The sequence below is a fragment of the Danio rerio genome, chromosome 18 (genome assembly GCF_049306965.1).
Source record: "Danio rerio strain Tuebingen ecotype United States chromosome 18, GRCz12tu, whole genome shotgun sequence".
Classification (NCBI taxonomy): Eukaryota; Metazoa; Chordata; class Actinopteri; order Cypriniformes; family Danionidae; genus Danio; species Danio rerio.
This window is the reverse complement of record NC_133193.1, coordinates 26830164-26857310: the sequence shown is the minus strand read 5'-3', so window position 1 is coordinate 26857310 and position 27147 is coordinate 26830164. Positions and strand designations below refer to the sequence as shown.

Below are 27147 nucleotides of genomic sequence, written 5' to 3'. Positions count from 1 at the left end.
TAAAAAGAGAATCAAACATGGAGAGTCTCAAAAACCTTTTTGTAAGAGGAACTACTTTCTTCTGCCATTCATTCACATATGCAGTTGACCTATGGAACAGCAGAAACCATTGCCAGTTCACAAACGTTACTTAAGAGCTTTAGCATTTGCGTGATTTTCTTGTGTAATGTCTAAAATGATGACAGATTAGGTAATTTTGCTTACATTTTAAGATTATAAGGCTGAATGGCATGAAATGGCATGTCTACAGAAATTTTCCAGTATTTCTGTCGGAATCGAAAGATCACAATTAAGGCTGAAAAAGCCAGAGCAAAAAAAACAGAACCAGAAACACTACCAGACAATGGTATAAATAAAGCACTACAAGCACTACATCACTAATCCCCCAAAGGACTTATTATCTGTCTCTGTCGCCATCTTGTGGTAAAACATCAACCGTCTTTGCTCAGTTTGACAGGATGATAGCGGCCAATGCTCTGAATCTCCAAAATTATGAATATTTAAAATAGTCACCATCCTCTTACATAAACTGCACAGTTGCAATCTAAACAACTACATTCTCGACCAAAAAAAAAAAAACCTGAAAAGTACATTATGTTGTCCAACAGCTGCAATATTTGTAAAATATTTGTATGTAATATATCTGGAGTCCTCTGTGTGCCACTCGTGTAGGCGGAGTGATGCCCAAGGGTCAAGTGACTTTACAAGTGCTGATACTTTAATATCTTATGGCTATAAGCCAATTAGATTCGAGAAGCAGACAGAACTGTTCTATAAATATATATATATATATATATATATATATATATATATATATATATATATATATATATATATATATATATATATATATATATATATATCTCAAATTATAAATGTGAAAACACCATGGTTTTCATTCAGTTTCAATGTGCCCTTTTATACAAATTCGAAGACTTAAAGACATATTTCATTTGCAACTGAAACAAGTTATTTTAAGCTGAACATTATAATAGATTTAATGGTTCAACATTTGAAAGTATTTTTTTTTCTTTAAAATCTATACGTATCAGAATAAAAATCTAAATCATTTACTATACAATAACAGCAGCAACAAACCAAAAATCCAGGGCTCTGTTTATAATAATAAACACTTTATAAAACCCCAGAGATCAAGGTTTTCCATCTGTTCGTTTACAGAGGCACAGTGAGTTTGTAGATGTAGATGAGTTGATGTATGCTACAATTTGTGAGCCAATTTTCACAGGGTTTTGGAGTAGTTATTTTTGAGCACTTCTGTCTAGAAGCACACAACATGACACAACATGATGTTTCTCCCTCTGGAATGTGCTGTTAATGAATGAAATGACAAAAGAGCTGAAAGATTTTCAACATGACACCATCATGGGATACACCACCCCTCACACATTTCTTGCCTCCTCGGTCTGTGCTGGCCGATTGTAATTGAAAAGTGGATATGACCAGGGGACACATTGCAGGCATAGAGTAATAGATCACACAAAACTCCACTGACTGGCTGTCCTTGTTGAAACGCATAAACACTCTCTATCCAGCCTGCTCGGTTAGCAATTCTGGCCCAGAAAGTTTTCATTTGATTTGAAGCAATGGGATTCAATCTACGTAATTGCCTAAAATCAAAAGTTTTATGGCAAGCTTACATTGTGGTAGTGTGAAGCATACTGTCACTGAACCCTGGATCAGAGGAAATGCATTTTCAATCTGGTGAATTTAAGTTTACTGAATGACAGAAAAGCATCAGAAGAAGTTTGAAGGACAAAAATAATAATAATAAATGAGAAAAATTCTGGTGTTTTTTGTAGAACCGGATTTTGTAGGACTGATTTTGACTGTTAGGTGTCCTCTGAGATATATGTAATATTTCTTTAAAGCAGCCTTATGTTTTTAACCTTAACATACTGTCTCTAAACTTATATCAGTCGTAGAATAACTTTTACTTGAAGATATGTAAAAATGCCAAAGAGTGGAACAGTGTGATCTGCTTTTGTAATGTAGAGGAACTTACATTTTTTACACTTTATCATTTTAGATAAAGGTTTTTTTAGTGTTTAGATAAGGTTAAACCTGTTGCGTAGTGAATATATTTGTTGACATTGACTGTTAGTAATCATTTGTACCATGTTCGATGCACAAAGGGCTATATGCACCGCTAGTGTTTTTCAGCTAATAATAAACCTCTAGTGAAAACTCAATGTGACGATTTTAAATTTCACAAGGTTTCTTTTACTGCATCAATGTTGTAATTACATTACATTCAATTAAATAGACTTAGGCATTCGTTTAGTTGTTCAAGCGTAAAATGAGATGAAAGGCCAATAGCTAATTTGTGTTAGTTTGTATGATTTCATTCTAGTACAATTTGCTCTTAGCCCAATAATGGACACACCTCATTTAAAAAAATGGTATGTTTTCATATGAATGAAATTGTAATTTGTGCAAATTACAAATTGACAACACATTTGACAAAAAAACAAAAAATGCTACATTCGAACTTTGCTTGGCAGACTGTCACAATCACCAGCAATCTAATGCTTACAGATTGCTGGTAAACACACAGATCGCACAGAACTACAAATCCACCATTTTATGAACTACAAGTTCCAGTCATGAAACATCTCCATACATCTCCAAAACCTGACAGGTGGAAATGAATAATTTCATAATCATGAATAAACTGAAATATTTGTGTTTTTTTTATGTGTTTGTAAAAAAAAATTTTTTAACCGTTTAATCCTTTATTATTTTTTTCATATGTAATGATATTATTATATTGCTGTACATCCTGTGTGTATTAATCTATGTGTTTGAGCATTTGGACCTGCAGGCGCATAACTAACATGCTCTGCACTGGACTTTAGACTTTTTTTGGACAGTGGCGCAGTCTATGTTAGTTCCTCAAAATAGTGCCATTAACACGCCTCCTATATAGACCAACACACCCATGAGTCCACAAAGAGATGCAAACAGATTTGCTATTTATACAACGTGGTGCAAAACTTGTTGAGCTCTTTAAGTTCAAAGAGTTGAGCTGGTCTGAAAGAAACAACAAATCAAATCAAAATTTTGCTTGCGTTTTCCATCGACAGGGCGCCAATATGGTAGTGCACACCAACACGCAAAACGCCAGACGTATAAGGGCCATTTTTTTAAAATCGCCTCATGCTGTTTTGATTATTTTTTGTTTTGATGTGCCACATCGAAACCTTCTCCACCAATCAGGTTTGTACTTTTGTTCACGTGCACAGTAAACAGCACTTAAACGCAAAACTGTCAATGCAAGTGCACATTGAAGAAGATGACCAGCGATGATATGAATGTGGAGCTGTTATTGCTCTGGTGAACAATAATAATTTCTTCATCGCTAGAGCTGGAGCTGCTACTTGAGCCATCCATAACAAGCGTGTCAACTTTGTCTTTTTCTTCTGTGTTACAAATGGGTGTCAGAAGCTTAAAGTTGTGTAGCGGCATCTAACGTCAAGGAGTGATTTTCCATACTCTTCTTCTTGACGCCAGTGAAAATCGCTTGGGTTTGAATCCGGAAAAACCTCTTAAAAAATGCTGATGATAAATGCAAACGAAAAGCATCCCAGTATGAGCCTTAACAGACTTCTTTACAATACCTGAGGGGTATTGCACAAAAGCAAAAAAAGGGATTAAGCTGGGATTTTAAAGCTATCCGCCTGACCAACCTGATCTCTCGAGCTAACCTAAGTATTTTATGTTTTGTCAGTCTAGTGGCTAAATTAATTTTATTAAATTAATAATTATAAATTATTGAGTTCAGTCATACAAAAATGTCTGGTTTTAAAGAGGAGGCGTGACACCAAACCCCAACCCTAAACCAAACCTTCATTGTGGGATAAGCATTTATTCATTCATTTTCTTTTCGACTTAGTCCCATTATTATTCTGGGGTTGCCACAGCTGAATGAATCGCCATCTTATCCAGCATATGTTTTACACAGCGGAACCCATCACTGGAAAACATCTACACACACACACATTCACACACTTACACTACGGACAATTTAGCTTACCCAATTCACCTATAGACCTTTTTCTTGGCTGCTGCATGGAGGGCGCCATAGCGACCATCGTCTTAGAATAAAGACGATTTTCGCGGCAGATTGTTCAAAACTTCAGTTTACAGCATTTACAACTGGTGATTTGCGCTCTGATAATGGGTTTCAATAGCGTTTTGTGTAGATTATGGAGTGTTTTCGTGATGCACAACTTTGAAACGTGTGTGTTAAAGCCGCTATAATCTGTCAGATGTGGTTCAAGTGCGAGAGAAAAACATTCTCCTTGTTCACGTGTCTGCCGTCACAAATACAGTGTGTATGTTGGTGTGTTTCCTCGGCCTGTCAGCTGTTAGCTCAGCAGCTCTTCAATATGCGCGCACACACACACACATGCATGCACAGCGCAATACTTCACTGCATCATAGAGCAAACCTGATTACTGGCAATTTACAAAAATGACCAATAGAAGTCAGTTACTGATACTCTGCTGGCTGATTTTCTGTTGATTCGAATCGTGAGCCGTTGACATAAGAGTCGTAGGTTTCATTTAGTGTGTTGTATTAACCACGTGTGGCCAGAGGGATAAATCCAGTTTTTATATGTCATGTTGAAAATTGACCATGGCCCCTTTAAGAGAAGTCCGTCCTTGTCTCGCGATGTGTGTGTGTGTGTTGGCAGGCAGGCGCGTGCACACCATGTTTGCATCGTGGTGAGCTGTGTGTGACGAGCTGTGATCGTTGTGGAAAAACGTAGTGATGGTGAAATGAAGCTTTCTGAACCAGTAAAGCGCTCGACTCAATTGTATCGGAAAAAGGTTCGTTACTCGAAGCTTTCTAAATCAGAGCTCGATGAGGACCTCTTCTGGTTAAAGTGTGGGAAAGCACTGTGTTGCCATATGTCAAATGTTCACAACTGACCAAATCATTCATGTAGTAATACAACAACAGGAAAAATAAACAAATTACTCAATTACTGTAGTTTTTACACATAAGATATATTACATTACACCACTGATGACTGTAGTAAAATCCAAGGTATTTAAAGGTTTATCATAATACATCTAGTCCTGTTCCAAGCGGGGATCGAACCAGCGATACCTGCATGGGAGGCCAATGCTTTAGAAGGAAGCTATGTAATTGACGCCTTTGAACTGCACGCGCCAGCTGGTCTCTGGTAAACACAATACTACGATATGCAGTGGTTTTCTTTAAAGATAGTTAAAAAAAATACGGTAATACACTTTAGTATGGTTCAAAACCTTTTTATTGTATTTTAGTTTAATTACTGGTGTGTGGGACTGGTGCAGTGCTTTGAGACAGTATAGATATATGTAATCGACGCCTAATCTCTCGCTATACACTTTACTAATCCATGGGGTGTTTAAACCTTTGAATCAAAATTCAAAGCAGTCACATGGGTATAGGCGAAAATGAAGCTTCGGACGTCACTGATCACGTGATGATGGCAAAACGAATCAAGCTCCGGTACACTGCTTCACTGCGAGATGTATCGTTTTTTTGACACATGCTTCGAAGCCTCGGCGCAAAACGTCACATCACTAGATAACGTTGTTTTGGGGTAAATACTTTCCTAACTTTATTATACAATTGTTAAACCCAAAGGTGACATTTAATGGACATTGATTTTGCACATCTTTGTAGATGACTTGGCTTGTGTACAATATAGTGGACTTCATGTTGAACAGTAATCAGGATTTCTGATGTAAGTTTATTATTTCATGTTATATACTAAGTTTATTTACTGTTTTTTTGGAATTTGATAGAGTATTATTGTTGTCCTATAAAATAAGGTCTTGTGTGGTGATACATGTGTGTATAATGTATATTTCATCGAAAATGTTCAAATTGTGTGATATAAGGTTATATTGGTTGTGCTAACATGCTTTTATTTATTTTTTGTACAATAGCAATGCCGTATTTCAGTGTAGGATAAATAAAATATTTTTGTATTCTATTTTTGTATACATATTTTTATTTTTTGGGGCACTATAGTACCCAAAGTTTTGTGCTCTTGCATTTTCTTATCATTGTGCTATTTTATTGCATAAAATGAGAATTTTTATTTTTTTTATTTTTGCATAACTATTCAGGATTATTTATTTTGTATTATTGTCATTATTTTTTGAGAAAAAGTGTTTTCAAAGAGCTTATTCCGCTGTGCTCCCTTCGACCGCTGTAATATTTTCTTATTAAACAGCAGTCAGATAAAACCCCCATTTAAAACAATTTTTTACATGCTTGTTTTGTGTCTTCTTTATTTGCCACCCGGGTACACACGGTTTGTGTTTTTCTGTCATTTCAAATGTCACTTTATTTTCACTCTGTCACAGTTAATAAATCAATGTGTTAGTGGGACAGTACAAACTACGTGTGTGTGTGTGTGTGTGTGTGTGTGTGTGTGTGTGTGTCAAACATTTTGGCGAACTACATTTGTTTGGGCTGGTTATATATTTGAAAGAAAGAGAAAATTTTGACTTTAGCGATGACGTTGCTTCATTTTTACGGCCAACTGACAACAAGGGGAAAATGCCTCACAGCAGTTGTTTTCCATCCTATTAGATAGCATTTTTTAAGTGATCAGTCCAGGAGGTGGCACTGATCGACAACAGTATTAGTTGATAATACTGTTGATAAAAGATGTTGATAAAAGATGACAAAAGCAGGTAAAATCGATTAAAACTATTGTTTCAAAGTTGTCCAAATGTGACTGTTTATGGATCAGCTGCTGACTGGAAGTTCTTAGCATGCTCCTTTCGCAAAACCTGATGGATAATTTTACGTTGTGAGAAAAAGGTCTATACCACGTGTTTGGACTTGTGGGGGAAACCGTAGCACCTGGAGAAAACCAACACCAACATGGGGAGAACATGCAAACTCCACACAGAAATGCCAACTGACTAAACTGGGGCTCGAACCAGCAACCTTCTTGCTGTGAGGTGATCGTGCTACCCACTGTGCCACCGTGATGCCCTAATGTATTTTCAAACTTCAGATAGTTTTGGTTCTGAATTCAAAGATTGCATATTGTAGTAATAAGAAAATTTGGAACATCAAATTCACTTAGTAAAATTCAAAGCCAGAAATTCAGATTGCGAAATCAGATTGTGCAGAAAGATGGTCAGGGGTCATCAACAGGGAAGAGTAGATGATCACCGAAAAGTCTAACTAAGCATTTTGGCCAATCACAGAGCTGCGCGAGTTTGCTGGAGTTTGTTTGGCTCAAGAGGACACTATTCTTCTGCAAATTAACTATCGTGGCACTTAACACTTTTGTGTGTTTTACTTGTGTTTTTGTCATTTTTCGGGCTGGATATACACACTCTCATTACCTACGACTGACACACACTTCGGGAAATTGGCTTCCTCGTTGCACATCGAAGACCAGACTTTGAGTTCTTTAACGATGCTCTGTTTACAAACACAACAATAGATCCCTTTGTCTGGGTCACACAACCGAAGCGACGAAGGAAACGCATTTATTTCCAACGGGAAACAAGAAACTGCTGCATTATCTGCTTTACAGAAATCTAGCTATCTGCGGAGGTACCAGACACAGCTGTTGAACTTTCGGGGTTCTCTGTGCACCACGACAGAATGAAAAAACACACAGGGAAAAGCAAAGGAGGAGGTGTGTGTTTCTATATTAACAACTCATGGTGTGATGAGGGGACCATAACCCCAGTTAGATCATTTTGTTCTCCTAATCTGGAATACCTTATGCTTCGGTGCTGACCATACTGGCTACCAAGGAAGTTCACAGCTGTGATAATTACGGCTGTCTACATCCACCCTCAAGCCAACACAGAGCAGGCACTCAGAGAACTGTATAGGAGCATAAGCAAGCAGGAAACCGCACACCCGGAGGCAGCGTTTATTGTTACAGGGGACTTTAAAAACGCCAATCTCTGGAAAATCGTTCTAAAATACTATCAACATATCACCACAAACAAGCGTGGTGACCGTATTTTGGACCACTGCTATTTTCTATTCCAGGACACCTACAAATCCTTCCCCTGCCCACCGTTTGGCAAATCAGATGACTCTTCTGTTCTACTTCTGCTCTGAAATGGGAACCACCCACCCTCAGGACGTTTCAGAGCTTGTCAGACCAATCGGATTCCATACTTCAAGACTGTTTTGATCACGTGGACTGGGATATGTTCCAAGCAGCTTCTGAAGACGACATTGAAGTTTACTCAGACACCGTTACATGTTTCATAAGAAAGTGTATAGAAGACGTGGTCTTAACAAAAACTGTCCGTATCTCTGCCAACCAAAAACCATGGATCAATGCCAAAGTTCGAACAGCCCTATCAGTGCGAACTTTTGCCTATAAATCCAGAAATGCTGAGGAACAAAACCAACCAAGCTACAACCTCAGCCCAGGGAGGAAGCCCAGGACTGCGCCGCGGCCGATACCGATACCGCCAACACAATCTTTGATTCTTTTGCGGAAGTAACGAGATCTTTCCGTCGCGTAAAAATCCAGAAAGCTACGGGCCCAGATGGCATCCCTGGATGTGTACTTAAAGCATGCGCACACCAGCTAGCGGGAGTTTTCACGGACATCTTTAACCTCGCTTTCTCGCCCTTAACCTCGCTCTCTCGGTCTGTGGTTCCCACATGCTTGAATGACTGTCGTCCATTTGCTCTGACACCCATCTTCAGCAAGTGCTTTGATAAAAAAGCACATCTGCTCTGTACTGCCCACTCACACTAACCCTCTGCAATTTGCATACAGGTATAACCGCTCCACTGATGATGCGATTGCTTTCACCTTGCACGGTGCTCTGTCTCACCAGGAAAACAAAAACACATATATGAGAATGCTGTTTGTGGACTACAGCTCAGCATTCAACACCATAGTGCCTGCCAAGCTGGTGGTGAAGCTCCAGGCTCTGAGTCTACACAGCTCTCTGTGCAACTGGATCCTGGACTCATCCACACTGATCCTCAACACTGGTGCTCCACAGGGCTGTGTTCTCAGCCCACTCCTGTACTCTCTGTACACATATGACTGCACAGCCAAACACAGCTCCAACACCATTGTTAAATTTGTTGATGACAACGGTGGTGGGCCTAATCACAGATAATGATGAGATGGCCTACAGAGAGAAGGTGCACATTCTGATGCAGTGGTGTCAGGAAAACCACCTCTCACTCAACATCAGCAGAACCAAAGAGGTGGTGGTCGATTTCAGGAGAGAGAAGAGAGAACACACCCCCATTACCATCAACGGGACACCAGTGGAGAGAGTCAGCACTTTTAAGTTTCACGTAGTCCACATTGCTGAGGATTGGACAGGGACTGCTTACACAGACGCAGTGCTTAGAAAGGCACAACAACGCCTCTTCTTCCTCAGGTGTCTCAGGAGGTTTGGAATGAGCCCCCACATCCTCCGCTCGTTCTACACCTGCACTCTGGAGAGCATCTTGTCTGGCTTTATCACCAGCTGGTATGGAAATAGCACCAGCAGCAATCGCAAAGGCTTACATAGGATTGTTTGAACTGCTGGACTCCTAGTAGGAGGTGGGCTTCCCTCCCTCCAGGACATCTACACCAGGCGGTGCATGAGAAAAGCCAAGAGAATTATCTGCAACTCCAGCCACCCATGCCATAGACTTTTCTCTCTGCTACCCTCAGGCAGACGGTTCCGCAGCATCCGCTCACGCACTAGCCGACTGAAGGAAAGCTTCTTCCCTCAGACTATCAGGCAGAAGAACACTTAACACACCTCACACAGACTCTTTCATATCCCTCACTGCACACCATCAATATGTAGCATGCACTGCAGTTTAACCAATCCATACTTAAAACAATACTGCCTACAGCTATGGGTACACATATTCATTGTACATATCGCTGTCAACACTGCCAATTATAATTTTTTTTTTATTCTTATTTAATTAACTTTTTTTTTCTTTTTGGAGTATGTTTTTGTATTTTGTACTGTCTGTATATTACACTGTGGTTGTATTTGCACTGTCTGTATTTTACACTGTCGTTGTATTTGTACTATCTGTATTTTGCACTGTCTGGAGCCAGCACCTAAGCTTTTCACTCATCATAGCGCACATGCTGCTGATGATGTGACAATAAAAGTGATTTGATTTGATTTAGTTGGCAATTTTGGATGCAGTAGTGGTATCAGTTTAAGTGCCATTCACATATCACGTCTACAAGCATGTGGAAAGCATGAAGATATGGAAACGTGAGGTGTGTCGCTTCCTTCATCCTTTTCATTATAATTGCGCTCCCATGTCTGTTTTCTCAGAGGATGGCAAACTGACAAACCTTTGCTCCTGCTCTGATACAAGTTTTATATACATATTTTAATTATAAAGAAAATTAAAAAGCAAAGTGTTTGCATGCTCTATGTTTTTCTGAGGTAATTAGTCTACCGTTATTACTGAAATGTGTATTTTACATACAAAGTATGAAGCTGGTTGGTTAGCTGTGGTCACATGACTCACAGTTGAGTTGAGATGCGTTTAATAATTGCACTGCAATGAGAGTGTGGTATGGAGGAACTTCAGAGGCCTGCAGTGAACCCAAATAAATGAACGCACAGTACTCTCAGCTAAATTGAAAATGTACTTGACTGGATTGCTTTCGGAGTCTAAATTCTCTTGTGGCTGAATCCTTTCAACAGGCAAAAAAGACCAGCTACTTTCTACCCGCAGTGCTAACGTAATCATTATGTGACATGTTGTGAGAAAGCACAGCTAAACAAAACAATATTCATACTTTGCCGTGTTGCTTGAAATACAAAGATGATCAAGACTGCAGTTGCCATCCACAACCTTTTGACTCTCTTGCTTTCCAACTTGTTTGTGTAATATGGATTCATTCATTTGATAGTACTTGTGAGCCACACCGAAAAAAAACAACAACAACGTATCTTCAATTTAAAAAATAAAGGATTTGAATGCTCCAAATACCCCACGTTTTCTAGCATTCTAATTACTTTTATGTATTGTACATAAGGATTGTAAGTTAGATTTATACAGTATGTATCCCCCTTAAATTTCAACACAATTACTCCAATATGGGAAAATAAGTGTGTTATATAATACATACATTGGTTTACGGTTCAAGATAAATCTTGCTTTATACACAATTGCTACGGATTTTACCAATTTTGATATCACATGATTTATTTGTGGTTTCCAACTAATTGTATGATCCAGTACAACACCAAGTAACTTACAGTGATTGTATATGCTCTATCTATAACTTCATTAAAAATTTTTAAATCTATATTGTGACCATCCTTTTATGACTATTGCATATTTTGATGGAAATTGTGCCATGTTTTTGTTGTTGGTGATGTTTATATTTTTTCACACACACACACACACACACACACACAGAATGTAGGAGCAGCACGGTGGCTCATTGCAATAAAGTAACATAATTCAAGTTCTGACTGGGGCAGTTGGGATTTCTGTGTGGATAAATGATAATGGATAAATGCGAATAAATGATTGCATGTGTTCCTCATGTTGGCATAGGTTTCCTTTGGGTGCTCCAGTTTCCTTCACAGTCTAAACACATGTGCTATAGGTAAATTGAATAAATCAAAATGGATGTAGTGTATGAGTCTGAGAGTGTATGGGTGTTTCCCTGTAATGGATTGTGGCTGGAAGGGCATCCACTGTGTAAAACATATGTTGGAATAGATGGTGGTTCATTCGGCTGTGGCGACCCCTGATAAATAAAGGACTAAGCTAAAGGAAAATGAATGAACGAATAAAAGTAATGTAAACATTTTGAATCTCACAATTGATTAAAAAAACCTTGCTGAAGGGCCATCTATATTTAATTATTTATAAATTGGATCGAAATATTATTTTCATCATCCTATTATTATTATTATAATTGTTGTTGTATTGGTAAGCATCTATTTAGTCAAAATTTCAAGGGATTAATGAGAAGGTCTTTGTGATGCATTAGCATGCAGAATCAGTCAACAAGAAAAGGAATTAGACTGTGCAAATTGCTAAACTTCAGTTACCACCATTACCATATTTGCTTAGCAACATAAACAGCATGCACTGGCACTTACCACAGTCATCAAATGTTTGTCCTTTGTTATTGTTGTGGCAATTTTAAATTCCATCACTGAATAAGAGACAAACATGTCCAATTATATTTAAAGATGATTTTATTCTTTTGCAAGAGAAGGTCAGACAGTCATACAGAAACGCAGGTCGCTGCAGAGTGTGACAAGAAAGGGAGGGCTTTCTCCCACTTATATCTGTTCCTCAAGGTTATATTACAGACCTGCTGTACTTTTCCACACAAGGAAACTAATAAAATGTTCAAAGACATAACATCTCTCATGCTAGGGCCCGCAAATCATATCTTAAATATAAAAAAGACACACAATATTGCATGAGCAGTAAAGAGCATTAAAAAAAATCCACCACAGTATGTACAATTTGGAAACAAGCCAGTGTTTTTATCACAACACTTTGTGAGCACCATGCTTTAATGGCAGTAGTAAATAATTCATTGTAGAGCTGCCATTCATGTACTTCACAGTCCTTGCGTCTGATGCTGTTCATAATGCTGCTTGTTCGAGCATCCATCTGTGCATTTCACATTTTAGTCTTCTTAGATTATTTTTTTCCGCTTGTTAGCTGGGTGAGCGCTGTACTTCAACAGTTTAGACCGGGTTCCTCTTTGACCTCACCATTACAAGACAGCAGTAAAACTATGGCTCAACGCCTGAACTCCATTACATCTCTTTAGTTTCTACGTGTAGGTGGACTGAACCTCCTGCATCATCAGCACCTTCTGACAAGGCTTGCTATTCATTAATATCCTGTGTCTGTGTACCTGTCACATGTGATATTCAGCAAGCAATACGTCTGTGTGTTAATTTCTGTGACGCATTCATCCCTCATTTATTATTTCTCATTTTGCCGCACTGCAAGATCAAATTAGAATTTTTCAATGGGATTTTTTTCTTCTCTTCATCTATCTTGATGTGCCACATGAGAATCTAAAAGCATTCACAACAGAAATATGGAATATATGAAAAAATAGCAATTAAAACAAATATATGAAAAAATAGCAATTTAAACAAATAGAAAAAAAAGAATCTGATGAAAAGTCACATTGTTAGATGAAATGTTGCATTTGCAGAATATGAAACTATTATTACCAATAAAAATTAGCCATTTGAAAAGATTAAGTCACCTTGTGAAATAATTAATAATAATACACACACACACACACATACAGTTGAAGTCAGAATTATTAGCCCCCCTGTATTATTAGCGGCCCTGTTTATTTTTTTCCCCAATTTCTTTTTAATGGAGAGAAGATTGTTTCAGCACATTTCTAAGCATAATAGTTTTAAAAACTTATTTCTAATAACTGATTTATTTTACCAATTTTTCATGACATTTCTATACAGCTTAAAGTGACATTTAAAGGCTTAACTAGGTAATAAGGTGAACTAGGCAGGTTAGGGTAATTAGGCAAGTTATTGTACGATGATGGTTTGCTCTGTAGACTATCGAAAAAAAAATTACTTAAAGGGGCTAATAATTTTGTCCCAAAAATGTTTTTTTTAAAAAGCTAATAACTACTTTTATTCTAGTCGAAATAAAACAAATAATACTTTCTCCAGAAGAAAAAATATTATCAGACATACTGTAAAAATGTCATTGCTCTGTTAAACATCATTTGGGAAATATTTAAAAAAGAAAATAAAAATCAAAAGGGGGCTAATAATTCTGACTTAAACTGTATATATACACATATATATACTCAGATAAAAGCATCCATATACACGCATATTAATATATCTACACAATCACACACACACAAAAGTCCTTACATATGCATATACATGCACACACTTTAAAACCCAATAGTCAACTTTATCAAATGAAATGAGTGTAGTTAACTCAAAACTTGCTGAAAAATCGTTTTGCTTTCTCACTACAATCGATCCGCTCCAGAGTTTGTTTCAATTGAGCCGAGACCACCTCATTTAGGCGATCTTGGACCAATTGTTTTGGTGCGGATCTGAGCACAATTGCTGCATTCACATATGCCAAACAAACCGTGCAAAGGGGGAAAATGTGCCAGGTTCCAAAACAAAAGTCTAGATGTGAAAGCACCCTTGAAGTCTATCCCTTGGTGCACTGTTAACCAGTGTAATTATATTAATGCTGGTGCAATTTATTTATTCATTTTGTTTTTGGCTTAGTCCCTTTATTAATCTGAGGTTGCCACAGTGGAATGAACCACCAACTTATCCAGCACGTTTTACGCGGCAGATTCCCTTCCAGTCCAGCTGGTGTAAGATTTTCTTGTTTTTTCGATTTCATTAAAACTCTGGCTGCTGCATTTTGTATCAGTTGTGACTTCCTTATAGAACCCAAACTAATACAAACAGCATTGCAGGAATCAAGCTTAGAGAAAATAAAAGCATGAATTAATTTCTTAGCATCATTAAAAGATAAGATAATAAGAAAATAATTATTTCTTTCAATGTTTCTCGAATGATAAAAAAACAATTTTTTGTTACTTGATTAATATGAGATTTCAAATTTAGATCACAACACCCAGTTTTAACACCCATTTTTTATTATTTTTATTTTATTGTTAACCTAAATAACACAATTCTGCTTCAATACTCTTTCGCTCAGGTTTTTTGCCCACAATAAGAATTTCAGTTTTATCAACTTTAAAAAAAATTCAGTTCAGCTTTACCACAGCTCACAGTCATAACCCTAACAGGAGAGAACGGTGAAAATTAATGGATTGAGATCTTTTCTAAATCACAGTTGAAATGGTAACTATGAGCTGTTGTTATCTAAAGTTATATAAATATAAACAACACACCTCTGGGAAGATGCTTTAGGTTATTTATTTAATTTATTTTGAGCGTCTTATGTAAAACTGGAATCTTGCACTATTCTTTCAGCAGATTTTACCTTACTTTTTAGATATGTTTGCAACATCCAGGTATAACTTTATAAATAAACACTATATATTGTCCCTTACTATTCATTATGTTCTTCAAATGTGAACTAAATTATTCATTAATTCAAAAAAAAAAAACAAAGAGCTCCTCCTCTTTTAACAATACTAATAGCATTTCGTGGCACATCTTGGCCAGTTTCCTTGAGCGTGATCTCATTTACTGTATGCTTTAAAATATAGCATATCTAACACAAAGCTGCAGTGTAGAATGGCATTACATATATTAAAAAAAATTGACATATCGGTAGAAGAATGCTATAATTGCAAGGCTAATGACTTTAAAGGCTAAGGCTAAAAACTGACTTCACTCTGACAAAGGTTTTTGGTTGTTTTCCCTGGCTGATGTGCTGGTTTTGAGTCTCACTTTAGGCTGTTGTCTCATGGGGATTTCAGAATAGATGCAGTGCTTCATTCATGGTCTGGATCATCATTTGCTTAATGGATGGGGATGCCACATCCACACTCTCTGGCTAGTGTTGATCTACTCCACACTTGACACAACACTTCACTGCACCAGTTCTTATATGTACCTCAAAACACATCATATATGGAGGTGTATCTAACTGAGGAATATACTGCCACACATTTCAACCTACCCAATGGCTGCTGCTCTTCTTTTTTAGAACAACAGCAAGAAAGAGTCAGGCTCAATTTATATTATAAGATTATATAGTAATTAATTGATTTGTTATCATTTTTGTTCATGTAGTCAAGTTGTAAAGTATTACTTAAATAGAAGCAACTATAACTAAATGTCAAATATGCCACTCTGCAACAAAAGTTTTGTCTGGGTTCTCCAGTCCAAAGACATGCGGCATATTTACTGTATATCCAACACAATCTCAAGGCAATTTGTAACTTTTTGATTTAGTGGCTAATTTGTATGAATTCGTACATTCTAATTCGTACAATTTAGTATGATTTGCTCATCACCCAATTGGTTGGGGCTAGGGGAGGGGTTGGGTGCCATGCCTCCTTTTTAAAAACATACATTTTTGTACGGCTGAACTAGCCACTAAACTGACAAAACGTAAAATACTTACGTTTCCTTGTGAGATCAGGCTGGTATATCCATTTAATTGGATCAACTAAACTGGCTGCCGTGTTTGTGTGAATGAGAGTGTATGGGTGTTTCCTAGTACTGGGTTGTGTTGTAAGGGCATCCCATCCATAAAATATATGCCAGACGCCAGAGTAGTTGGTGGAATAAATCAGGGACTAAGCCGAATGAATGAATGAATACAGTCATGTGTTTATTAGTCCTGTTTAGGCCCATCCGGATTCTGCGCACACAGATTTCCGCAGATTTTTAGCCCATCATTAATTCTGTTTATTCACTTGACTAAATGTGTGTGAATCTATATTTATTCAGTTTTTTTATTAATTTCAGTAATAATATTGACTAATGTGTAAATTGTCATCTGATTTATGAACAATGCAGTTTGTACAGTAATATTTTCTGTCTTTTACTAGATATATTATATGATAAACTTGCTTTATTTACCTAATAAAGTGAATCTGATTGGATTTGCATTTTAAACATTAAATGAAAGTTAAAAAGATATTATTTTTTATTTTATATATTAAGGTTTTAGTTATGATACTCACAAAATAATTCCGCAGAAATCCGCAGACTTTTACCAAAATTCTCTGCAGAAATAGCAAAAAACATCCGCAGATTCCGTCTGGCCCTAGTCATGCTGAATCAATGAAAGCAGTTGAATGGTCTGTTTATAATGCAACGCTAGGGGGATTTGGGTTTCTTTATGGGCATTTCTGTGAGAGTGGCCACTGGCTTATGTAGGAGCTTCCATGACAAGATGTGCATGACGATCGCTGCTTTGCTCATTCACATTTGTAATTTCAATTTGATTAATCTTCCAACACTAGAAATTTCTCATCTAGCGCCTGTGCAATCAGCACAAACCAAACCCCTTCAGGATTAGCAACAGGTCTTTAGTCCTTGAGTCCTGTCATTTTGGGTTTCTCAGGGATAAAGATGATGATCCGTGTGAAGATTGGGGCTAGCTGGTCAGCACAGGATTTCTGAAAGACTGGTGTGACACAATTTTGGCCTGGTGTTTTTTTTTTTTTTTTCAGCTTCCAGAAGACTCTTTTGCTGATCTTAACTGGAGGTGTGGGGAAGAGTGGAGTTAAAGGATGTGTTATGGGTAAAGACAACAGACTCAACTGTAACTGTAATTATAAAACATCTTTCCTTCTTTCAGAATTATTACTTTATTATTTTCCCATAATTAAAGCTTACAGGTGCTAGCGTTGTCTTAACTAATGCTCAACACACACAAATGTGTTAACTAATAGTTGAATATATCTGTACTGTAGGTGTATTCTTTAAGAGAATTACCCCTGAATTCCTGCAATGGGATTTTTAATAGTTTTGAATGTCAGTTCAGTTTTAGAAAATGTATAATATATTGAGAATTATTTGGTGGTCATTGCTTGAACTTTCAAGTAGGATATATTTTGCTCTCAGAATATATCTAATATGTCCATTTTATGTCAAGATAGGGCAATAAATGAAATCATATTTAGAGCTGGATAAGACAGGATTTTAGATATTTTGCTAAAGACAAACACTTTATTGCTAAAAGCATGAAAGTACAGTGTGAAAAGAATTCACCTTTGTGTTCCAGTCTTCATAAAACTTCTGAACGCCTTGAGTTTTAAAACTGCAATTTAAGGTATAAGGGATGCCAATTAGGAAGCTATTCTAAAAGTAGAACCAATTTGTCATATGCCAACTCACAGCAAAAATAAATAAATAAATAAATATATATATAATAAATAAATTGTCCTTTTAATACAGTCCTGCCTGGAGGGGCTCTACCATTTATACTGTACATTGTGCTTATCAGCCTAACTTTCAGTGTACTTGAATGCATATTTAATCTCTTTGTGAATTTTTATTTATTTATTTATTTTTTTGGACAAGAGCTTTAGGCATAAGGCTTCTATACACATATGAAGAGAGAAGGTGCATCCTTAAAACATGCAGAAGAGAAATTAATCATGAAGTTAGTACAAATATTTTTTTTAATATTCTGACGCCTGACTTGTGTACACTATTCTCTTTCTGAAATATTGACATAGATGAAGTTTTGAGCTCTTTGAGTACATTTAATTCTTAAATTAGCATGAAAAAATAAAAAAATAAAAAATAATTTTACAGTCGAAAACACCTACATACCTATAGATTTTTTTATTTAAATTTCTCAAAATGGATTTAAAGCAATTTGGAACCAAACTCTTTTTGAATTTGGTTGCTTATAGAGCAAGGTAAAACAGGTAAACATAATAAACGGATGGTTGAAATGGTATATAATATATATTCTGTAATATTACATCTGAGTTAATGACAGACGTGTGCCTTTGTTCGTGCATGCTGATTATGCACAGATAATAAGTATTATTTCAGTACAAGGGACAGCTTGCGATATTGGACACCAAATTGACCTTTACTACAATAATGGTGTTGGCTAATCCTTCAACCTGCTTTCAGATAATTCCATTGCTGAAGCACACCACGACAGACTCAGTTAGATAAACTGTAATGAGTGAATGAGAATGTAGTCTACATATGCCCAGCAGTGTGTGTGAGTGTAAAACCCACTCCACTCTTTGCTGTTACAGGCTAATTGCTTGTAGGCATGCATCTACATTTAAATAAGTGCATATAATCATATATTGCTGAGTGCTGTTCTGCAGAGAGACAAACAGGGACTGAGATTACATTTACAAGATTTATTAGAAACAAACCAAATGTTCACAACAGGACAATTCAGAACCCAGGAGCATAAAACACAATCAAGTCCATAGGTGTGACATAATATGAAGCAATATGAAATGAATATGGGTAAGCTTATGGGGGACTTTTGATTTTTTCCTTCTAAAAACTTTACGTTTAAAAAAAAATTCTAAAACGTTTTCATAAAAATTGAAAAAAATTGAAAAAAGATTGTATTAATTCAAATACTCAACAATTCTCAAAAAAAGTTAGGTTTTCCTGTGAGATCAGTCTGGTCATATTAAAAACACTATCTGACAAAAGTCTTGTCATCGATTTCAATGGCAGAAGGCAGAAGGTTGATTTTTCTGATGAATCATCTGTTGATCTGCATCCCAATCATAACAAATACAGCAGAAGACATAAAAATCAGTCAAGTTTGGTGAAGGAAAAATCATGGTTTGGGGTTACATTCAGTATGGAGGCATGCAAGAGATCTGCAGAGTGAATGGCAACATCAACAGCCTGAGGTATCAAGACATTTGTGCTGCTCATTACAATACAATCCACAGGAGAGGACAAATTCTTCAGGAGGATAGCGCTCCTTTCCATACTTCAGCCACTTCATTAAAGCTTCTGAAAGCAAAGAAGGTCAAGGTGCCAGCCCAGTCACCAGACACAAACATTATTGAGCATAATAACGAAAAGACATTTATCAGGTGGTGTACACATCACAACAAGTGTTTCTGTAGTTGTTGTTTCCTCAACTGAACAAATTGGCATATGATTGAGTAATTTCTTTATTAAAACTTGTTTATTGTTCCACCAATGTGGTGTAAGAAAAAAGAAAAACAAAAAAAAAAACAATCCTATTGCTGTGGGACTGTTATAGCACTTATAGCACTGACTCACAAACCAGTGTCAAGTGCTGATCTAACTACACAATGAATAGAATCAAAGGTCACAGAAAACTCCAGGTAATGTTAAACAGGCTAAGCTTTTTATAAAAAAGAAATTAATCAATGAAACATTGCCTCTTTATTCTTTAGCTACTGTTTTAACAAAGTAAGGGTTGTTGAGGTTTTCTCTTTGAACTGGCAAAAATAGTGTGCAAATCTCTCAAGGCATTCTTTACCCTAAAAGAAATGTTGAGCAGAGGTAATGTAATTTTTTTTTTCAATTCATGCTCCTCTTTTATTGCCGCAAGGGTGACTTTTCCTTTTATGAAATTTCTAGAAATTAACTTTTTCTGCCCTCTCTGTATGAGGGCAAGAGGGACCAAAAATAGGACAGTAAGAGTATAGCTCTATATACAGTTTACAAAAAGCACCTATTCTTATAACACACAATTGAGAAAAAAACTATTAGCCCTCTTGTGAAATTTGAATACTTTTCCAGGTGCTGTTTAACAGAGCAAGGGAATTCTCATAGTATTTTTTATAATATATTTTCTTCTGAAAAAAAAAAAGATGATGACTGCTGTAGTTATTCCAGTGTTATTTATTTATTTATTTATTTTGGTGTTTATCTTCAGGAAATCACAGAAGGCAATGATACCCTGTTATCATAATGATCTATTTGGCAATAAGCTCGTAACTGTACTTTATATTTACATTGTGACCATATTCATTTATGTAAACACACGAAAACTACATTAACATCATATTAGACACATGTAAACACTAGTTCCAACAGACTCCCGCAGCTCTCTGTCCCGCCCACACTCATCAGCGCTACCAAGCCGACCAATCACAGAGTTAGGCTACGCGTCGTTGCGACATGTAGTTACATTATTTGAGAGGTGCGCGTCAGTGACAGTGCCACGCCTCCTTTTTAAAATCATACATTTTTGTATGACCGAAGTATTACATATTTGTTCAAATTAGCCACTTAACTTACAAAACGTAAATTAGTTATGTTTACTTGTGAGATCAGGCTGAACAAACCTAATTAACCTAACCTAAATTGCCTATAATTATCTAGTAACCTAATAACCTAGTTAAGACTGTAAATTGCACTTTAAGCTGAAAACTTGTATCTTGCAAAATGATGCACTGTACTGTCAGCATGGCAAAGACCAAATAAATTAGTTATTAAAACTAATCAAACATATATGAAAAGTATCATAAACTCATAATTCATAAACTTGGGCCTAATCCCAATTCTACCCCTTAGCCCTTCCAATTACCCATACCCTTCGTTTTGTGCGTTCACATGAAGGGGTAGAGGTGTCCTAATTCTCTTTAGCTTGAAGACGTAGGGAAAGGGCTAGATAGCCCTTGAAACAGAGGTTTTCAGGACCACACTCGAAACCAATAGGTACGAAAATTTCCCAAAATACACCAGCCACAATGGCAGCATGGCTGCACACAGAAGTAAGGAGATGCACAAATTTGTATTTTTGTTGTTATTACAAAGTTTTACAACATACAAGCATATGTTTTAATACATTCATAACAGCGTTCATGTTTTATTGTCATGCTTTAAAGAAATTATTTTAAAAAACACAAAATTTCGCTATACATAATCCATAATAATACTTCCTGTATAGTCTTGCAACATACTTTCACATCTGACACTTTCGGACACTGGAATTCCCTGTCAGAAAAGTCTAGTGGCAGGGAATTACCTGTTTACAGTGTCTAATATACAGTGTCCAAGCTTTTTCTTATAAAGATCCAAAAATCAAACTTGATTGAGGCCAGTGGGCCTATGGTAAATATAGGTGGGGCAATTTACCATCGGTAATTTTCTAAATTATTTAATAATATTTAAAAATGACCTAAAAATAACTAATACAGTATTTTTTTTACATAGTACAATGAACGTATTACAGTAAAAAAAAAAAAAAAAAACTATCTACACTAGTTTTTACATGATTTCCTTGTTGATGTCTTCTGCATAGTCCTCTATCCTTTAAGTGACAGTATATACATTTTAAAAAATCAGACTCATTTACATTTGATTAAAACAATCAATTTTAGTTAGCTTTTTTCTAGCTCAGCAATAAAACAAACAAAACAGGTTATTTTAAATTGGAAATGATAATCTCTGTACTAAAGGCATTCACCCCATCATATTCACTATTCCTCTCAGATGGGATTGAGGGCCAAATCAAAAGTTTTAATGGGCCAACTTTGGCCCACAGGCCCTACTTTGGGCATATCTGGTGTAGATGAATATGGCCAGGGTGTAAATACACAATTATGAGCTTATTGCAACATTATATAATTATGACAACATGATATCGTTGCCTTTGCTGATTTCCTGAAAATAAATACCAAAAAAGTTATACAACTGGATTAACTACAGCAGTCACTGTCGTTGATCTCATATAAAGCACGAGCTCGCAATGACATATGATGACTTGTGCAGGTATTGTAGTAGTGGCCCATTTCTTAGTGGTAAAATCTTAAGCCCTTCCCCTTCACACTCTGTTTCAAGGGCCAAGAGGAAGGGGTAGGGTAAAAAATAGAATTGGGATTGGGCCCTATTATCTTTTAAAAAAGTGATGAAAATCTCTCTGTTAAACAGTCCTTCCAAAATGTTTGAAAACATTTTCACAGGAGGGTGAATAATTTTGCCTGCCACCATATATTCCATAGAATATTCTACTAAATACGGATGGTCAAAGGTCAGCCATTCAAACTCTCAACTGGGTTTTAAGTAAGTTCTCAGTGAATATTATACCCGTGGAGAGGGTTTAATAAGTTTTACATTCTCCCCGGTGACAGGATGCCTATACCTGAGTGTGTTGGGGAAGGAGAGGTTGTGTGTTTGTTTATACATGGCAAGATTTAATGAGAGGAGACAGGGGAGAGTCGTATTTGTTGCGGTGTTGATGTGCCAGACAGCTCCATTCCCTGTAGCAGGGAAATGGGGCCAACTCGGGCCAGAGCTCAGATGTGTCTGCAACACTCTCTGAAGCAGAATTGAGCTTGACTTCTGCCACAGCACCCTCTCCTGTCGTCAGGTCTGGGTGGGCAGGAGAGACCTTGAGGTCATTGTGAAATTAATTTCCCTTGCAGCAGCAGTTCTGACACCTTCTCTTTAATACAAAGCCTCAGTGAAATCAATTACTGCCACGCTAATGCTTAGGAAATATATTTTAATCAGGAGAGCATGCCATACTCATTACATAATCAAATGGTGATTATTATTGTGTGCCGGTGTTGAGACCTGCTTTGTGCTTCATCATAATAGTGAAGTGCAATGCAAAGCCCACATCACACCTCAGAGAGTAAATTAGAATTAAAATATGATTATACAATTAATTAAGAAGATATATTTGAGGGGGGAAAAGCTGTGAGTCTTTCCAGTGGTCAAAGAAAAACAATTATGCAATAATTTGCTTCCATTAGCCTAGAGCCATTGTGATTAGATACATTTTGGCTGGGGATATTAAATTAAATAGATGTAAGAATAATAAGGCAATCAGTTCAATTAAAAAATAAAACTGAAATGATTCCAAAACAGTTTATAATATGCCTAATTATACATTTCTGATTCACCTCTACGAATTTTTATCTTAAATTTAACAGTGCATATTCTCATTTATTCTTAGAATGTTTCACTGCCTTTTTTCTGCATTGTCAGTGAAGCTGGCACTTCTATAATAGATATGGTTTTGAAGTTTGAGGCAGTGAAATGCTAAATGAAACGGTCATAAATAACTTATGTTTTCTAACCTGAGCCACAAATCACCTTCAAGCAAATTCTTGCTGATGCCAACAGATCAGAACATTCGACTGCTCACAGGTCAGAGACGAAATCAAAAGAACAGTTTTGCTTCGCTCATGCATGTCCTGTTTCATTTTTCAAAACCAAAAATAATGACTGCTGTCTAAATGTCATTCAGGGCAGCAGTAGTATATACTGACAAATAAATAAATAATTAAAACAAATAAATTCAAGTCTGGCAGATATAGGCTTTTTAGAAGAAGAGTAGCTTATTTCAAAGATTACAGAGTAATCTTCAGTGTTGGGCAAGCTACTTAAAAATGTAGTAAGCTAACATAGCTACTCTACTTAAAATGGAGCTTAACTACACTAAAAGCGACCCTCTGGGAAATATAGCAAGCTAATCTAAAAGCTACTTGGCAAAAGGAGCTTAGCTACATCTTTCATCTACATTTCATTTTTAAATCGAAGCAACTTAAATCCAAGTCAATCATATCTTAGCGATCAACAAAACCGTCAATGAAAAATGTGAGGCAGAATTGTTCAGTTATTTACTGCAAATAATATGCTGTACAGAACTAAATGAACAATTTATAGTATATAACATCAAAAAACTAAAAAATCCACACATTTAAAATACTACAGTAATTGATGGTAAAGGGAAATATTTAGAAATATGCATTATATTGTACTGTATATATTTGCAACTTCTCATTAATTAATTACCCTACACAATGTAGTATCATTAGTAACTATCATGACCTAATAGTAATTACCATAGTGTACTTTAGCCTTACTATATAAAGTGTGTGTGTGTATGTATGTATGTGTGTATATATATATATATATATATATATATATATATATATATATATATATATATATGTATATATATAAACAATTTTTTTTATCAATATTTTTTGAGCCCAGCATCCAAATTAAAGTTATTGCATCTTTACATCTTCTCATCTAAAATACTTCTCGGGGTATGATCAGGGGGATCCTGCTTCAGATACTCTCCCTCAGTCATCTTTCCATGATGCAAGGTTCTCGTGTTGGCCTAATTGGTCGGCGTTGTCACTGACCAGAGCAAGAGGTGGCAGTAACGCACCAAAAAGTTTGTTGTCGACCACCATAGAACAGGAAGAAGAAATCATCATTCTCACCATCATATGGACTTACTTTCATGGGCTAGACACCGGCCTCACAGCTCTGTGAATGTCAGTGCCGTCATTTATTGATCCACGATCTGTAAATGTAGCTTCTGTGGACGCGCTACTTGACTAAAGAAAGAGCTTCGCTACTGAAAAGCGACGCTACTGCCCAACCCTGGTAATCCTTTTCTAAGGGTCACGAAACATCAAAAAAACATTTTTAATATGCTGCCAGTCATGCATATGTCCCATGTTGCCAAAAACACTATTAGGACATATATATATATTTAGCTAACAAGTAAAAATTTGTTGTTTTTGCATTGTTGAAAGCAAATTCGTTCCTCCAGTTTGAAAATAAAGTTTAAAGCTACGTCAGGGTAATTAGATCCTTGTGTAAATTCCAATGTCGAGATTTGCTGTATGTACCGGCCGGTACAAAGTGACATAAACGAGTTTTCAGCACATTTGTTCGTTAATTTATGAGAAAGGATTGGTGCAAACCAATCAGCACCCTCTATTGTGAACGAGATGCAACTTCATTAATATGAATGAGCTTCAAAGACTGTTATCTGTTGCAGTGTTCAGATCGATGCCACCTTTTGTAGCCAACCGTAATTCAAACAAGCAGTAGGATAAATGTTCCAAGACATAGGTCGTCAGTTTTGCATTTATAAGTGTGCCCCAGCGATGGTTTGTTTCTGTTTCCCCCTTGATGGGAGCACCGCTGGCGTGTGGACACATATGTGTGGATTACAGTGGTCTGCTGACATGCAAAAAAATGTGTTTGTAAGGAAAATTTTTTACCCAAGAGCTTTTCGAATGTAAATGGTAAAATCTGTATTTGCTACTAGTCTTCTTTTAAAAAAAGATGCAGTTCCAGTTAATGTTGATTGTCCAGTCTCTACAGATTTGGTAAGTGAGTGATCAATGTTCTTTGTTTGTTTATATCAGATGACAAAGTTAGTTAGTATCATCAGCAGTTTTTAGGGTAATACCTTAGTCAAAATGATTTAGCTACTAAATTTATTGTAATATCACCACAACATTATGAACTGAAAATCCTCCACTTTCACACAGCTCTCAGATCCACTGTAAATGCTGCTCTCCGAATTCCTGTCTATCTCCCCTGCTTCTGTGTTTGTGTTGCTGGTGTAAAGAAATCAGCTTTAACGCATGTAATGAAACCCCTCTTTTGCCACTTGACACTCCCACCTAAACAAAGCTGGACTCAACCGCTGTCTCTCTTTGAAATTCTGTAATTTTACCAAATTAGTCTGTATTTTCTTGAGCTTAATTTTTTTTATTAATAACATTTAGTGTGATTACTTATTATTTTATTATTCATTTAATAACTACAAGTGCCAGTAGTATGATTTTTTATTAGATTAGATTAGATTAGATTAGATTAGATTAGATTAGATTAGATTAGATTAGATTAGATTAGATTAGATTCAACTTTATCATCATTACACATTTACAATACAAGGCAACAAAATGCAGTTTAGGTCTAACCAGGAGTGCAATAACACCAAGTGCAGAATATAGCCATAAGTTATAATGTGCAATTATAGAAAAACTATGATGAAATTTACAAATGGATGTACTATGAACATTATTTACAGGTTGTATTAGCTATGAACTGAGATTTACAGTAGATGAAAATATGTAAAGTTTATTATTAATAATCAGAAGTATGCCGATAGATAAACATAATTACAAATGTATATGTACATTGGGTGTGTACATAAATACAAATGCCCATGTGCTGTGGGGATGTCAGTTCAAATAAATGAATCAGTGCAATGTTGTGCAATTAAAATGTGCAATTTTTAATTGTGCAAATGTTAAATAGTGCTGTGATTATGAGGTGTATAAGTTATGAGGAGAGTGGAGGTTTATTAGGAGTGCAAAAGAGTGCAAAAGAGTCAGTGGGGGGCAGAGTTTAAAAGGGAGACAGCTCTGGGGAAAAAGCTGTTCCTTAGTCTGCATATTGGTTTTGGGGTCATTTTACAGAAATGCCAGACTAACTAAACATAAATTAGACTTTGAAAACTCTTCTTTATATTTTAAAATGAAACAATATTTTACTTTAACATTTACACATTTTAGTCTTCAATGCTGAAATAGTCATTGTTTATTGATTAATTGTCTAATTACTTGTGTAAAATTCCAAGCACCACAAAGCTGCTTTTTTATGAAACAGCAATTTCAAAATACAATAATATATGCATAATGGCCAAGTATATGATGTAAATGACAGGAAAACTAAATGCCAAAGAAACATCATAAAATAATGAATGTTGTAGTCACTGGTGTCACCATTTAACAAAAATGTATTCTTTTGAAATCCTTTTGATGACATAACTTGATTATTTTTATTATTTCATGATTTCATATAAACCATTTACGTTGCACCACTTGTGTGATCACATATTGTTAGAGAATTGTTTTAAAAATCAAGAACTTAGATGAATTAAACTGATTTTATTAAGTACACCACC

General features: G+C 36.1%; 1 protein-coding gene across 4 annotated transcripts in view; it reads left to right on the top strand.

The window, feature by feature from the left end:
• gnrhr4 (gonadotropin releasing hormone receptor 4) overlaps positions 1 to 27147 on the top strand; it is a 156903-nt gene that overhangs the window by 115744 nt on the left and 14012 nt on the right. Inside the window, exon 3 of one of the 4 annotated variants that reach the window (XM_073928692.1) lies at positions 17168 to 17238. The exons of the other annotated variants lie outside the window; for them this stretch is intronic. Within the exon in view, the coding sequence (XP_073784793.1) occupies positions 17235 to 17238 (4 nt within the window). The 5' untranslated portion in view covers positions 17168 to 17234. The remainder of the gene's footprint in view (positions 1 to 17167; positions 17239 to 27147) is intronic. 4 annotated transcript variants of the gene reach the window in all.